We start from the raw sequence: 17,385 nt of genomic DNA on the forward strand, positions 1-17,385 counted from the left end.
CCTGCAAGGCACAGTGTAGTGTGCAATGAGGCTGCATTTCTGTGGCCTTCCCCTCATTTCAAAAGCATAGACAATAGACACATTTACACTGCCATTTCTGATCCTGATCAAATGCATCAGTAGCGTTTAATCCTGCTCAGAAATGGCAGTGTAAAAGCGCCTTGAAGATATTGAAGAGTGAAGATTTCAAAACCTTTAAGCCAGTGTTGGTATTATTATTATTATTATTATTATTATTATTATTATTATTATTATTTATTGATTAGCAGACACCCTTACCCAGGGCGACTTACAAAATATAAGAGCAATAAAAAGTGCAAGAAAACAGTACAAAGCATGATGCAATTTACAAATTACAATTTGTATAGTGTATAGGAAATAAATAGAATACAAGTCCTACGTCCTAAATTGTAAAAGCTAATAAGTGCAGAAAAGGTGTGACGTCACCATTAAGAGCTAAGGGAAAGAGAGCAAAGGGGAAATCAAATAAACAATACGAGTACTAGTAATGCAAAGCAAGAAGTATGACAAAGTGTATAAGTGCAATTTTACAGGAGAATAAACAACTAAATTATAAGTAGTCTGAAAAGATGAGTCTCGAGTAATCACCAGAAGGAGGTCAGGGACTCGGCTGTCATGTTATAATTACATGTCAAATACAAACTACACTAATGTACTACTGATAATGAATTAATAATAATGGGCACATATTAAGGTCAATTAGGACTGAATATCACAGGAATAACACCTAAATATTTTACTATAATACATAATTGGAACAATCGATGGTGATCAGATATATTATGATCCCAACAGCCCCAAAACTCATTTTAATACTGACTGAATTTTAAGACAGTTACCTTAATGCATTACCAAGTCTGAAGTGACAGTGAAAAGGATAGATGTGAGCTGCCATTTGAAGGGCTGTGTTTGCTTTGTTAACCCTGACCTTTGTCCAGCTGCAAGACCTTGATAAATTATTTAAGCTTCCCTGTCCCTCACTAACCCTCACCCAAGCACACTATTAGGCTCTTTCCTGCCAAAGTAACTGTGGAAAACGACATCCTGATAAGGCAAAGGAGAATGAACTTCAATGTCTGGACTTTGATACAAAATGAAATGAATGATCGAGAGATCCAAAGTCTCTGTGTACATAATTGTTTTGAGAAGAATTGCGTGCACCTCGTCTACACTGCAGATTTTTTTTTAATTCATAATAAGAAACATCAGACTTACTGAGCTTCCAATTTTTAAGCTGCATCACACCTTCCTTCGGGAACAGCAATGACATCAGTGTCCAAATGCATCAGCAGACCACATGACCACGAGAATAAAGAAAACATTTTAAATCTCTATGAGAACCAATCAACTTTCTATATATATTATGTAATGGATTTCCCATATTTCCTCTTCACCCTTGGTTTAAATATTAGCCTTCTGCAAGGCAGTGTGTAACAGGCCTTGCATAACACACAAAAAATCAATCTACCTGGCATAGTTGTGTCTGCTCCATTTAATGCTTGGTGCTTTGTTTCGTCTCTCTATGAAGACAGCTTACATTCCTTTATAAATACTATTTACCAATACAGGTAGTACTACTACTACTCCTACAATTAATGATGCATTACACTCATTATCTCTCATTGTAACCTGAAAGATGCATCGAACTAAAATGCAACAAATCAGGTATGTCCCCCCCAAGCAAGTTTTTAATGAACGATTAAGTGGGGACTGCTTACTAGCTACATGATGCAGTGTCATCTTCAGTTACAGTGTACCTTTGGGACAACGTGCTGAATCTCTTCAAGATCTGCCTGGCAGTCTCGGATGTTATAGCCTATGACACGGACTGGTATTAACTATTGTTGAACTTCAGAACTTAACCTTTATTGGAATTACTTTTGCACCTTCTGGCACAGTATTCAGATGGCTATCTCTTGATCACAGTCATGGAAGTCCAGCATGAACCCAGGCCCTGTTTAATACTACACAGTGAATGTCTTATCGAGAGACGTTATGTCAATAGTATAAGGAATACAATGTACCCATCAGATGATTGCCTCATGTTACAACATTTTCAAGTATCTTTTATGGCATAAACATGGGAATGGCACGGGACTAAGATTTGAGAAGTCTATATTATTCTCATGTGAGTCAATGCAGATCAGGAACTTGGGCAGGCTGCACATCATTTCAGGTCAATCTCTTGGGAGAACTTTCAGTCCAGTAGAAGGATCAATGCAAGGCCTCAATTAACACTCAGTCACAGGCTTACTTCAGATATACACTTTTATTGGTTTAAATAGTTTGTACATTCTAGTAAAAAACAACAAAAACAAACATTAAAAACAAGATTGTGACATATGTACAACCTTGCATCAGCAAAAAGATGTGTCAGTAGAGTGGAAAGAGGAAAGTTAATAGAATATTTCAAAGCCCGTTTCATTTGTAGGTTTTTCTATGTATCAAAGCCTAATGACATTCAATTGACAACATGAATTCGTACCAATGCTTCACTTATTAACTAGTGTGGTAGAACATATGAACAATCTCTGGTCAAAACCTAGACAAATAAGAAGTCTGGGGGAAGAATATTAAAACTCTTAAAGCTCATATGATACCCAAATGTCTCAGGCATTACTTTTCCAAAAGTTTGACCACTGAGCAAAAATATGCAAATTGAAAAAATTCCAACCACATCAATCCAATCTCAGAAAGCTCTGCCAGCAACTGAAGAACTGATTGAATCCAGGCCCTATATTTTACAATCATTTCACTTCGAATTCGTAATGTGATTCATGATTAAAACATTTAAAAGGTTTAAAAAAAGTTATTAAAATGTTATAAAATGTCAGTTAAAATCTTTGTTTGTAGACAGTTTGTCAGACCACAAGTTGTACACTGGTCTTATTTTATAATAAAATGCTATGAAAATGAGGAATGTGTAAATTATTCAGTATTTAGGAAACATATAGGTCTTATAAATATTGTAGAAAGCAAACAAAGTATTATTTATAAAGCTAGCAAATACACAAGGGTACGACAAAGTGTCCTAGTATATTAATGCCACATAAGTATCGAGAGTGTTTTGATTAAAATAACCAGTTTGACAAGATGGGTGACAATCACAGATGGATTGAGGGACCATCAGCTGGACAGAAGCAGCCTATTGTTTCCTTGACTGGGTAGAACAGTAGGTTATTGTGGCTGTTTTTGTTCTAAGAAGTAAAAAAAAGCTGTTTGTTAAAAAGAAGAACTTCATTACTACAGTGAAGGAGAACAGAGCTATCCTAGTCATTGGAGCTGCCACTGTCCTGCTCTCTGTACCAGCTCATTTGTCACACTCTAGGTCTTGCAGAGCGTCCGGCACCTGATCCTCATAGTGCTGCTCGCAGAACTCCTGGATCCGGTTACAGGCTTCCACCATCATATCCTGGGGTACCGTCACCACGATCCGGAAAAAATTGGGGTATTCAAATGGCTGAGGGGTCAAAAAATACCTTTTAGAATAAGTTAAGTGATTATGATGAATACTAAAATAAAAAAGTATGTATTGTACTCTTTACAAAACCAATAATAAAAAAAAACAAAAAAAAACACTGAATATGTAGTGCATGTCCAACAGAGGGAAGATGGACACTTGCACTTGGAGACGGTCTTGTGCATTGATTAGAATTTCGAATCACAATGAACAGTCTAGGCGCTGGAAAACATATGCGGGATTGTAACCCATGCAAGATTGCGTCTCTCAGTGACGGTACATTCTCAATCAGACTGCAGCCTCACAAACCGAGCCCTACCGTGGCAGGGAGGCAACACACGGACTGCTCTGTAATCAGCCTCTCGGTGAACTCCACATCATTCTGGAACTCTGGGAAGTGGTCCATATCGATGCCAACCTGAAATGAATACGAGACACTGAGAAACAATAGAGGCAAACACACTGCTCTTATTCGTGGCCAGTATCTAGTAACGCATATATATACACACACACACACACACACACACACATCATTTAGTGCAGCTAAACCTGAGAAACTATCCATGCTAGATACAAAAAGCCAGGCTATCAGATGTGAAAGTGTTGTTCATGTTCATGTTAATGTGCTCCTGTATGTTCTTTGAAGCAAAACAGAGGTACTTTCAAAGACTAAGATCCACAGTGTCCAGGCATCCTGTAGGACAGGGAAACTAATACTTGTTGTACATTTCACTTCCAGTGTTGTTATTCCATTCTCTGCTCACAGTGTCAGGGCATCATACTTTAGAAAGGCAACTCACCATTATATACATAGCCCCAGATGGCTTTATTGGAGTTAGGCCAGGGACAGTAGATAGAGCAGTGTAGCAGATGTCAGAATTGGACTAGAACAAACAGGAGGGGGCAGGGGTGGGAGAGAGCAAAAGAACAGTTAGAAGCTTCTAAAAGATCAGCACATTTGTGTCAGGCTATATTACGTGACTTTTCTACAAGATAAACAAATAACCACAAACAAAAAAAGCCAGTGAATCAGAATCCTTATCATTGGGTAAATAGGGTGATAGAATTCCACCCTTGAATGTCATCATGTAAAATAAATAGAGTTTTGGACCAAAAAAAAAAAAAAAAATGTTAAGAGAAATGGCATGTTTGTAAAAGTAGTCTGTAAGGGGCCTTGTATAAATTATTCTAACTATAGGTTGAAACTATCCATTCTTAGGAATGTGTGACCATATGGGTTTAAATGTCTTTGATTCAGAAGCCATATGCTTCTAAACATGAAAAACACTGAGTGTACAATTTCATATATACATTATATATTCAGAAACTAGCAGGTTTTGGGGGAGCCTATTTTAAACCTAAGCTTAGCTGTTGTGTTCTTCTGCGTGTCCTGTCTGTGTTAAGATATACCCGAGTTTTCTGCAACCCAACAGCCTATGGCTTGATGGTGTTGAGGTCTTTGGAGCACTGTCACTCATTGCTCATGTAACTCACCTGCAGGAAGCTGATGGTGCCTTCATAGAAGCCCTGAGAGGTATTGTTCAGGATGCTCTTGATGGCACCTTGGACAAGTGTACATGGTCCCAGAATCCTTTGGCTGAGTTTCACCAAGCCTTCTCTTATCTGCAACCAAACAACATTGTTACACCACAGAGCCCTGGAACACATTGTACATCATCCAGCAACATGTCGCCATGATACAGGATTCATTTGCAGCAAGCACAGTGCCTCTATAATAAGCCATGTGATCTAACATTGCGCAGCCTGCGTGTAGAACTGCAGCAGTCCTCACCTCGGGGCCGAATGCATTGTTGCGGTCATGGATGAGGATCCAGCCCATCCTCCAGCCAGGGACCAGCCACCGCTTGGCCAGCCCTCCACAGGATAGTATGGGAACGTCGGAGGTCAGAGGAGCCATGCCATGGAACGTGTATCCAGGGAACACCTGCAGTGCAGAGCACACACTAACATTACAAAATTATATTTCAAGACTCATTACAAAACAGACAAAACTGTACACTGAGCACCAGCTTTCTTATATAATGTATCCTACTATAGAGCAGCCTTTTGTGTCAAACTGTGCAAGATCTAACCTACAGTTCACCTGGGCCTTACTTACTTACTGGCAACCAATTAAGCAAGAGAAGTCATATGGTCTCCTCTTATATACATCTTCAGGAAAGTCATTGATAGTCCTAATTATTTATTTTGGAGAAGCCACTGTAAATCAAAACAAAACCTGTGAAGTGAACAAAGCCGAGACAGTGGAAGCATCTGGCTGTCATTAAGTTGTTCTGAAACAGAGCTGAAGCAGTGATTAGCCTACAAGAAAGTGCAAAGTCACTGCTGCAGATGTTTCCCATTCGAATGTTTGGCACGAGTTGGTGTTGGATAACAAACACAAGGCACCCACAGACAACTCAATAAGAAAGTCTCTTGTTTTTCAAAGACTTAAACTTTAAGCTTTGCTGTAATGCTAATGTACATCACTTCTATGATAAATTTTCATCAATAGGTCTGAACTAGTGTCTGCATTACATCAATTGATTTCACTTGCAGGATTCACTCAAGACCACTTCTAAGAGAAGTGTTTTTTTTCCTCCAGTGCCAGTGCCAGTGTGGTTGGAGTGGGGTGGATTGGGTTGGAGAGGGGCCAAAGGGGGATTCTGGTCAACATACAGAGGCTAAAATACTTTCCACCATCTGCAAACCATTATTGCTTGTTGTCTGGTAGTGTAATATGATCCTGCCATTGTGTAGAACGGGCTGAGTTTTACCATTTTTGCATGAAATGATTAATGGATCCATATAAACTGATCAATAGAATACTAGGCTAAATGCCTTTGGTGACTTTTAAGATCAATGAATGGGTCACTTCCTACAACATCCTTTTGGAACAAACCTCCAGAAAGCCAATTTTTGGAATATGATCGGATTATATGCAGTCATGTGGGCATTCTGACAAAGGTATTTAATACTATGTTAATAGGGTAACGAACCCTTAAACTATTCATTGGGGGGGTCACCTCTCCGATTAAAATTGCAAGTTACCCAGTGTCACATTAGTCTGATTACAACATACGGAATTAAACCGCACACTGGTTTATTGGATGTTATACATACATAGCCTTTAAATTTTCATTTCAAATTTCACAAAATCTTCATAACTGTCCTCATTATCGTCCAAATTCAAAAAAAGCTGGAAAACTGTGCAACTCAATTCAAGTATGCACTGTTCCCAATTCATCATACAAATAATTAAAGCTTAATAAAACAATTAAAAATGACATGAATTCAAAGAGTTTATAAATAAGAGGTTAGAAAGAACGGAAAGAAAATGTTAAAGACGATACTCTGCTTACAACTACCTAACCATTTTGCCAAGGCTTACTAAATGTCCAGAGAGGATGCTTTAATTGAGGCAGAGCTCTCCAACATCCAGTAAAACAGGAGCAGCAAATCAGGAATGCACAGTTAAATAACTTGACCATATCCACCTGGAACAGCTACAACCACATAATCATATCCACATGGCGTTCACAAAGTGCAAAGTCACTGTGACTATCCATTTGTGCAGAAAAACACCATGAATTTCAACCCATTGCACATATCCTCCCACCAAGCATGGAAATTTGGTTACATAATGCATATCCCTATTGCTTAAACATGTGAATAAGAAATAAAACATGGTGCCTTAATTATACTGCTGCAGGGTGCGAAATATACAATGACAATCTGGGGGGGTCAGCAGTGTCATATGTGGTGCTATGGGGGCGGGGGCGGTTGGGTTGCTGATGGAGTGTCCTCTGCGGTGCGTGGTGGGGGGTGCATACGGTGTTTCGTGCATTGGTGGTAGTGGTGGGGGGGTGGGTGCAGCCGGCGTTTCCATCACGCTTGCGTTTACGTTATATAAATGTTTCAACCCCCCCAACCTGTTGTTTTTACCTCTTTCGGGGGGGGTCCAAGTCTTAATTAGGGGGGTTAAACCCCCCCCAATGCCCCCCATAATTCAAACCCTGCACTGCTGTAACCTGAAGCACAGTCTCATTACTTCTATTGTTATTGGTGTACCCAAAATTTCTAACTGCCTTGGAGTTCATCCCATTTTCATGACAGAATAAGGTGGGCATCAGTAAACCAAATGTATACGTATAAGTCAGGGGGGTGCATGATATTCAGTTGTGGTGATAAATCCCTTTGAAACATTTGCAAAATATAAAAGGTCAAAAAATAAAGGAAGCTTTTGCCACAACCTGGCGTCCTGCTCACATCTGATAAATAAAACCCATCCAACTCCCTTCACAACAGTGACTGCACCAGCCCAGAAATACATACTTCACAGCATACAGAATAAGAGGTGCAGAGAGCTGCCAAATACACTTCTGATACTGTAGATGAAAATAATGTTCTGACTTTGTAGTTCGTCCTGGGTGTCATACAGAGAGGCCTACTAGTGCCCATCCTGAAATGATGACCCGGGGCTATTTCAATGTGACCACATCTTAAAGACCAGCGGTCCAATGAGTAGCTGAACAACAGAGGTGAAATGAAATAGACAAACCGTATACATCTCTCACAAAAGGGCAATATGCTGTAGTTTGGTTGAAAACAAATCTCCAGGTTCTTCAAAGTGTTAGGGTGCATAGTTTTGTTTCTTTGTGATAATCATATAGCTCTTGTTGGGGCTTACCATGTCTCCATAGATTTCATCAGCCAGTATGGGGACACAGTGTTTTGAAGCAACTGAAATGAAAGAGTGAAGCAGCAAGTTAGAAAGGAACAGACTGTAGCAAAATGACCCACACAAACGTCCCAATCGCTTTCAACTAAGCATCAAGCATTCAGTCATCAGATCTGGAGAAATCAGCTCAACACAGTAAGACAAAATACGTAAAGCCAGATTTTTAACACCAGATTATGGGAACCAAATTCTCCATATGCAAGAGTCCAGTATGGCAGCACTCCACAGAGACTCCTCTTCCAGTTTAAACCTTCCCTATGGATTTCTCATGGTTTTGTGCCTCAACCAAGTCAATCAAGTCATAAGTGTAGTATGGCACAGCTCTTGGCATCTCTGTCCCCATCCCATTCTAGTGTGTTGTAAACCCATAGTAAAAGCATGGGGTAGACGAGGTGTAACATGTCCAGTCAGACTGCCCATTCAGATTCCAAACGCAACCCTAGGTCAGAGTCCCTGGTGCTCATAGGTCCACCAGCAGAACAACTAACTCCCTATGACAGAAGACCGGTTCCCTGATACTCTACTAACTTCTGAGAGCAATGATGTCACCGTTAGAAATTAATAAACTAGGGGGTCTGTTACAAATGTATTTGGTTGGAAAATTATTGGGTGGAAACATTAGTGATAGCACAGCGGTGATCTGTGAGGAGGGAGAGGTGTGCAGTGGAGAAGCAACATTGATAGACAAGATATTGAGGGGCTGTGTGCTAGGAGACCGACCTGCTAGGATCCTTTGGAGATGGGCTTTACTGAAGACAGAGCCGCAAGGGTTCGAGGGGTTGTTGACGACGATGCAGGCCGTTTTGTCATCTATCAGTGACTCCAAGTGCTTCAGGTCAATTTCCCAGGATTCCTCTGGCTGAGGGACAGTAAACATGAAATGACTTGGCATAACAACCTTGACATGATCCTAATGTATACATCAAGTTTCCATTTATAAGAAATAAGTTAACTCTTGCCACATAAATGTATTAATTTTTTACCAACTAATTTTAATCTACTTAGATTCTATTTAGACAGTTTCAAAATCTTTGGAAGTACATTTCATCATCTTCTTGAAATACAAAGTGATGCTGATGAATTGACCAACACCACGCTTCTGAAAATTATGGAAAGTTTTTCCATGTGTAGCTAATTGTTTCCCTTCTCTAAGTATTTTTTTTAATGCTAAGGCATGTGGAGTATCTTATGTCAATCCATGTCTTAACTTTCCAGGTTCTGGATTTGTAGAGGTTGCACATAATGTGCAGAACACATCAAAACCAGAACCACATGTTAATAAAATGGTACATGCCTATATGTGCGCATATATATTTGTATGTACTCAAATGGCCTCACCATAGTTCATCTGTTTTACATTCTGAAACTGTGTTCCTATTGGCCAGAGATGGGGTGTGTGTGTGTGTACATTTGCATAGAGGAGCTGAAGTCAGGTAACAGCGGGTGGGAGTGTCTGAAAACTGTGCAATGGTAGCAGTCCCTCATAATAATGAACAGATGTTACCAAGTTCACCATTGTGGAGCAGTGGAAAAAACAGTTACTTTTTGCTTACCATTTTTATTCTTCTCCACTGTGTTAAAAGCATCCATCTCACAACCACTGAATCCCAATTGGCAGAATTTTAAATATGCATTGAGTGCTCAACAGGGCAGGACAGCAGATTTTGGTTGGCAAACTGAGGAGAGGAAGGTGCCTGGCTCTTACCAATAAATTGTAGAGTTTCACTTCAATCCCCATTGAGACTGCCAAAGTCTTGTAGAGGGAGAACCCTGGACACGGTACCAGGATATTCTGGCCGGGGTTACACAGCACACCAATGGACAGTTCGATGGCTTGACTGCAACCACTGGTCAGGATGACATCCTGATAAGGAACATGGAAGCATTGCGTCACAATGGAGACCACTGTATTAGATCACCCCTGTTGAAGAGTAATTCTTATGGTATAATAGGACTGAGACAAAACTGCAAAAGACTAACTTAACTTACTGTATTCAACTGGTAACAGACCAGTCACGTGTACCTACAATTCCATTCATTATGTTAGCTGTGTGCTATTTTGCTTTTATTAAAAGTTTAAGCATTTTTATTTGTTAACATTGTTTTAATTGTTTATTAAATCATTGATAATAGTGAATTCTTTTCTAATGCTTTTAAGGATTTATTGTGGGAAATACAGACAAGGACCTTACCTCAGTTTCCAAGGGTGCCTCTGGACAGCTGTAGAAGTTAGCGACAGCCTCTCGGCTTTCACGATACCCTGGCCGGTGAGAGAGTGATTTCAGTCACTTTCCTAGAAGAACATCCTACACACTATTGCATCTCATTATCAAATCTGAAACATACTAGCACTTTTGTTAACTTGAGCAGCAGCCATGATGTCAATTATGCATGAAGAAGCAACACTTCAAAGAGCAAGACTGATTTTCCTAAAATGTGTATACAGTACATGGTTTGTTTATTGTATTTTTTACCAAAGACAATGCATTAGCAAATTCACATGGGTTTACCATACAGCAATGGTCTGAAAATGTTTGACTGATGGCAACAAGAACTAATCTGCAATATCTATCCATATTCAGCGGTCATCTTCAGGGATCATAGATACACAGCGGTCCTTACCAACTGAAGGTGCATAACCATTGTATTTGTGCGAGTCGATGGCTTCTTTCACGGCATTCAGAACCTCGTCATCTGTTGGGAGGTTCCCGAACACAGTCGGATCACCTGCATTGAAGAAAAGGAAAAGAAAGAATAGAAAAAGGGAAGAACGAAAAGTAAAAATGTCAGTATATTCAAAATGTTGATAGAATGTTTTATATATACTTATATAGCCGACTTTATATAGTCTATATATACACAGCTATTTTACACAGTATTGCAGCCGCGTTACAATGGACACGTTCTTGTTGCGCAGATTTCCACAGTTCTGCACAGATCTGCAGAATCCCACCGATCCCATTGGTGCAGCAGCGCAGAACTGCGGAAAACGGCGCTACACTCAAACTCAGCTTCTTTAATGCATCAAGTTTGAAAGTGCGCCCAGTCAGAGACGTCCGAGATTCTGGTTGCCTCCCAAACAATGACCCGTATGACAACACTGGCAAAAATCTTTGTTAATTAATTAATTGCATATTCACATTTTTGGTCACTTTACATAGTATGACATATATTATTACATATTACAAAATCCGAGGGAATTAATCTAATGTTGAATGGTGATTTACGCGTTTTACTTACCAAGAGCCAAAGATATCTTCTGTTTGTTGGGGTTTGGTTCGCACTTCATGGCGTCCACAATGGCTCGGATAGGGTTGAGAGTTTTCTTGGACATTTCGGAGGCCTTGATGTCCCATTTGGGCTTCATGTTTTTCAGTTTGGCCGGATAGAGGCTCCCGTTCAGTTTGACGTGAGGCATGCCGTTCCCGTTGACCTGGATGACGTAAGAATCGTTCTCCATTTGAACTCTCTGCAGCTGTAAATGAAACATTGTGTAAAACAAACTAATATTTTTGCATATACTGCACAAAAGGGCATGCGTTATCAGGTAGAATAGCTGCATCACAATTGACAAAATTAAAAATAAAATAAAATATATAATAAATAAAATACATGCCTGACGAAGACTATACAGGTCGAAACGTTGCGTAATAAACACTTGGGAGCATTCATTCCAGTGTGCGGGTATTTTTTCAATCTTTATATTTCTCACATTATACTCAGCACTTGGATCACACTTATTTGGATGTGCGTACACTACCTTCTTACAGAGAAAAACAAAATTATGGAAACTCTTAGAGAGAAAGATGGACTGCTGTTAGAGAACCAGACATGCTATCGTTTACACGTGAGTTTGTAACAGGTATATCCAGTATATATTGATCAATCTAACATCACATATCAGTAACCATAGAACCAAGCAAAACGTCAAATGTCGACGGACAGTGCCTGCTAATGCATGAAGTGACATGGAATGGTGCCAATATCTACAAACCTGTTATATTTTATATTTGATATCAACCCCTCTGTACATGCTACACTCCATGTGTAAAATAAGCTACTTATCATAATGTGCTTGAATATAATAGACTGAAAACCTTTAGTTACATTTATAATTATGCCTATGCCTACTGCATTGGGGATGTTTGAATATTTACTGAATACATTATTCTTCACCTCGTTAAATACTACAAAAAGATGCAATCATCAATCTCAGTCATTTAAATAATAATAATAATAATAATAATAATGAATCTTTAAAGTTAACGCAGAAACAGTGTAGTTATATAATATAGGAGCAACCTTGTGTCTCCTGCGTGAGTTGATCTGTATATGTATTATACTCTCAGATAACCCTTTTCTGAATTAAATTACATAAACAAAGAAATAAACATATCGAAATTCCAGCTTAAAGTTAATCACTGAATAATATTAACTTACTTTAAATATAATTGTAAAATAATAGACATTCTACATTAACATAAATACACACATGTACATCAATATCAATCTATCTATACATATACATGCATATATAATATTTAAATTATATATATATATATATATATATATATATATATATATATATACGCACATAGCCTATACACATACATTTCACAGTGCATCTGAATTGATATAAATATATAAATATAAAATAAATACCTTCTCAACTTAAAACTGAATTTAACAGTCCACTGTAGCTTGAACTTTGTAATGTTTTCTTTTTATTATTTAAACTGAATAGTTTTTTCCCGTTATATAGAGGTCCCCAAAAATGGGTGTTGAACCAAGTTCATTTCATTCATTGGTGGAAAATGAGGGCTGTACCCTACACCCCGGTTACATCATTCGAAAAAAACAAAAACGTGGTAATAGATACATCCTTTAACCCTTTGTAAATTGCAGTTTACAGTTTAGCAACTTGTCAATCTCATGCTGGACAAACACTAACTCCGCTCGGGGCTCAACAGCAACAGTCTGCATTTACACTGAAGACCAAACTCACCATGTTAGGCAATCAATACACACTGGACAACAGCAGCTACTTTTCTGGTTATTTTAATACACAATTTCTTAATTAATAAATATCCAAAACGTTCAAATTGTTTAAACCTAGCAAAGACATTACATTTTTTAATTTTAAAATAGTATTCCGTGAGCGTGCTATAAATAAGCCATCATCACTGAGTGTAATACCAGACATATATACATATCTTACGAAAGCCTATTCGATTTCCTTAAATGGCTTGCCAATTTATTTGAAAACTCTCTGAAATAGTACTGTCATTGATCACCGCAATATTGCTCTAGTAAATGTTTATGTATTTGTTGCCTGCTGCTTCCTCAGGATCCACAACCACACGCAAAAGAAATATTACATCCCAAGGGGCTGTTATCTTAAATTGTAAATATTTGTAGATGAAAGCAGCTATACAAACAACAACTTTATAGTTACATTGGATTTATATATATATATATATATATATATATATATATATATATATATATATATATATATATATATATATATATATATATATATGATGTTGTGGCTACAGAAATGTGTTACTCCAGGGATGTTGTCAAAAATATTGTGAAATTACAGAATTAAAATACATAGAATAAAGTTTTGGTAAAATCAAAAACAAAATAAATATACTGTATTTAAACATCCCAAATCACAGTTACGTTTGATCGTTTAATGTGTATTGTTACCCAGGGACTTAGGCTATTGTGCAACAAACAGAGAGCATTGACGACTCCTTGTGGTCAGGGTTATACGTTTCTGCAACATTTTCCTTACCTTGTTTGTCAGAAACAAACCATATAACCTCCTCCTAATTATCTTCTACAATTGCCCGTATGAGCCCCAAATATCAACCCTCTCCACACCCCTGTATTCAATATTCAACCCAGGGAACTACAGTTGATTTGTGGAATGTGGACCTCAGTTCTGTAATATTTAGTGATTAAGATTCCGGGGATCCAAGCCAACCCCAACCTGCAATACTGTCTTTTAACATTCTTATTATAATACAAATCCTTGCATTCAGGTAGGATATAGCCTCTGGTACATATGAAGAAAACACCCATCAATAAGGCCAAAAGCATATCTGAGCTTTCATATGGTTTCATATATATGGAGCAGGTTGGAACAGAACAGAAGTTCTTAGATCATTAATTGGATTATCCAGGAAATATATAATTATTCAAATTCAAATTGTGTAATTTATTGTAATGCCCACTTTATATTAAATAATACCCAAAGAAATCCGTGACCAGTACAGAAATATTGAGATGTTCACAATCATATTAAAACAAAACATGGAGCTAAGATTTCAAACCAATGGACACACAACAGTAGTGTTATTATGAAACAAACATGCGCCTAATGTACACACAGCAGCTATTGCATCACTCTACTCCATGGCATGTAACCAGGAGTCACTGACTTTACCCTGGGTCATTACACATCACATTTCTAGAAAGCGTCATTCGAAACACATCAAAGCATTCTCTTTACAGATTGGCCCTGTGCTGTACCTACCTATTGGTTTAATCCCAGCATTATTAACCTTTAATATTGTAAAAGGGCCCCTTGTGTTGAAATTGGTACATTTATTTGTACACTAACACTAAGTCCACTAACTGATCTGTTGATGTGAATTATTTCCCAAGTTATACAAGTGCCATGAGCAGCGCAGGAATATAACAAACAGTGCAAATTACACTGGTTCAATGTATCACTGACATTCCTCCTCATAATATCTGATTTAGCCAAGCCTCAGTCTATTGGCACTGCTTAAAAAGATCAAAGACTGTGCTCCCTAAAATTGGAACACCATAAATCAACTTTTGAGAAATGCCTTTTAAAAAATAAAAATAATGACACCATTTAACATAGAGTACATCAACTCACAACTACAAAACATTTTAATTGTAAAAACAAAACATCTGCAATCAGCTGCCATTTAGGAGGAGGTCATGCAATTACATCATAACTATGGTAGCTGGTGGGCAGAACTCTCGGTGATGCTAAACACTGGGGCAACTGGAATGACACTGTAGAGGTTTCAGAAATTCTCAGGATACAACAGTGAAGAAGTAACACGTTTATTAAAAACAAATAAATAGAGGTAAACATGCAGTGAAGAAAATAACTAAAGATGTGAGATGGAGAAGCCTTTTTATATCTTCGGGGACAGATAGTGGGTTAAAGTCTTCTCTATCAGAAGTGACGACATCTTGTTGAAATACAGTTGTACAAATAGATTTACCACATGCATGTGTTTGATGTGTTGAATCCTAGTCAGCATTCTTCAGGCAGCAGATGTTATCAAAGACATTGTCTTAAGTCCCCAATCAAATACCTGTGCCCAAAAACACACAACCTTTATACTGTAGTAGCTGCTTGAAATTATTTAAAGATAATAGCTGTTACTTGTTTAGCTAAGAGTTATATATATATATATATATATATATATATATATATATATATATATATATATATATATATTGCACCTGTATTGTAGTAACGGCAGTGACTGTTTGTTAGTTAATTAGCGACTTACTTAGCGCACTTTGTCCATTGATCGACACAGTTTCTATAAATCACAAGCGGATACATTGTTGGCTTTTATTGTTTAGCAATGTTTGCGAGCTATTGATCAGTGTAACTGCGTGTGTCTGGCACCGCCCTTGTTTGTATTCAGATTTAAAGCAGCCATTAATTGCCTTTCCGAAGGGCCACAATTCCTAACGGCAGAGACTCTAGCTGTGGGACTCCATTGAGGAGAAGACTGCGAGGAGACACCGCACAGCAACAAAAAGAAGCCATGACTATCTCTCCGATTTCAGTCCTGCTCTCTCCTTCCTCTCAGTGTGCATCTGCATGCCATTGCCTCCCTAATCCCTCTAACCTCATCTCCCTGCCTCTCCCCTCCTCCTCCCTCCCCTCCATTCCCCTCTCTGGTGGCCCTCTCAGCTTCCAACAAGGCCGACTTCATCTCCGCATTCGCCTCCCACCACTCCCACTCACCGAGACGTGGATCTCCACTGAGAACTGAACCACCCCTGCTGCCCTATCCTCTCTGTTTGTCTTGTCCCACTCCCCTCATCTTACCGGGCGGGGAGGAGGAACAGGGCTCCTGCTCTCCCCTTCTCTTCTCTCCTCTATCACGACTAACAGCTTTGAATTCCATACAGTAGAACTCACCTCTCCCTCTCACCTCTTCCTTCTAGTTCTCTACCGTCCTCCAGGGCCACTCACCTCGTTCCTGGATGAACGCGACTTTCTTCTCTCCTCCCTCACCTCACTGTCCTCACCTACCATCCTCCTGGGAGACTTCAACATCCACCTCTCCAACCCCTCCCACTCTGCCGGATTTCTGCTCCTCCTCCACGCTTTTAACTTCTCTCTCTCCCTGTCTCCCCCGACTCACATGGCAGGCCGCCAGCTAGACCTCATCTTCTCTAGAGGCTGCTCCCCATTGACGCTCTCTGTGACACCCCTGGACATCTCAGACCACCACTTCATCTCCTTGGCCCTTTCTCTCCCCTTCCTCCCCACCCCACCCCACCCACTCCCTCTGTCACCTTCTGCTGCAATCTCCGCTTCATCTCCCCCTCCATCCTTGCCTCCACTGCTCTCACTTTCTTACCTTCCATTGACTGTTTTTCCCACCTATTAAGGTACAAAACTTCAATTGAAGTAACCCTTCGGATTCCAGTGAATCAGACAAAAGTGAGCGCTTCCAGTAACATAGGAGACTTTTCAGCAGGAGACGAGCGCTCGGGAAGAAAAAGTCACAGACACCGAAGTCTGTTTGTTTATCTTCAGTTTATTGAAAGTTTCATACAGCCTTTTATATATTTACAAGCAGTATTTCTAAGGAGTTTCAGGGCCGTCCCGAAACTGGATGATATTTTCTTGGCACATGTCCCGGGGCAGTTCCGAGACACGGGAAGCAATAATTGATAAGGTATTCTTTATAATTAGTTCAAGCATGGAGGTGTTGATATCAAGGACACAGTACAAAGCACGAGAAACAATATTTAATAAAGTGTTCTTTGTAATTAGTCCAGAAAGGGAAGCACTGATATCAAGGATGCAGTACACACTGTGCTGAGAAAAACATTATAGATAATTTCAGTTCGTTACCTG

At 39.0% G+C, this 17,385-nt stretch overlaps 1 protein-coding gene across 4 annotated transcripts; it reads right to left on the reverse strand.

Annotated features, from left to right (window-relative positions):
* Window positions 1–2,275: 2,275 nt before the first annotated feature.
* Window positions 2,276–17,043, reverse strand: tat (tyrosine aminotransferase). Of its 4 annotated transcripts, none has more exons than XM_066713943.1 (12): window positions 16,883–17,043; window positions 11,463–11,697; window positions 10,845–10,949; window positions 10,415–10,482; window positions 9,928–10,086; window positions 8,943–9,081; window positions 8,172–8,224; window positions 5,274–5,426; window positions 4,976–5,104; window positions 4,282–4,365; window positions 3,801–3,899; window positions 2,276–3,481 (listed from the first exon to the last, which is right to left on the reverse strand). In XM_066713943.1, the coding sequence occupies exons 2-12, from the start codon at window positions 11,680–11,682 to the stop codon at window positions 3,332–3,334; spliced, it is 1,359 nt and encodes a 452-aa protein (XP_066570040.1). In that variant the 5' UTR covers window positions 11,683–11,697; window positions 16,883–17,043; the 3' UTR covers window positions 2,276–3,331. The 4 variants fall into 4 exon arrangements, with proteins under 4 accessions (XP_066570040.1, XP_066570037.1, XP_066570041.1 ...); XM_066713940.1 differs by lacking the exon at window positions 16,883–17,043 and adding an exon at window positions 16,492–16,589; XM_066713944.1 differs by lacking the exon at window positions 16,883–17,043 and adding an exon at window positions 16,438–16,511.
* Between the last annotated feature and the right edge of the window lie 342 nt (window positions 17,044–17,385).

Source organism: Amia ocellicauda, chromosome 9 (assembly GCF_036373705.1).
Source record: "Amia ocellicauda isolate fAmiCal2 chromosome 9, fAmiCal2.hap1, whole genome shotgun sequence".
NCBI classification, from domain to species: domain Eukaryota; kingdom Metazoa; phylum Chordata; class Actinopteri; order Amiiformes; family Amiidae; genus Amia; species Amia ocellicauda.

Coding starts and splice junctions, on each gene's coding strand:
- tat (XM_066713940.1), bottom strand. CDS start 16,575: ATGTTGAAGTCTCCCAGGAGGATGGTAGGTGAGGACAGTGAGGTGAGG. Junction 9,082..9,927: donor TGAAACTCTACAATTTATTG/GTAAGAGCCAGG, acceptor ACTGTCCCTCAG/CCAGAGGAATCCTGGGAAAT. Junction 5,105..5,273: donor ACAATGCATTCGGCCCCGAG/GTGAGGACTGCT, acceptor GTTTGGTTGCAG/ATAAGAGAAGGCTTGGTGAA.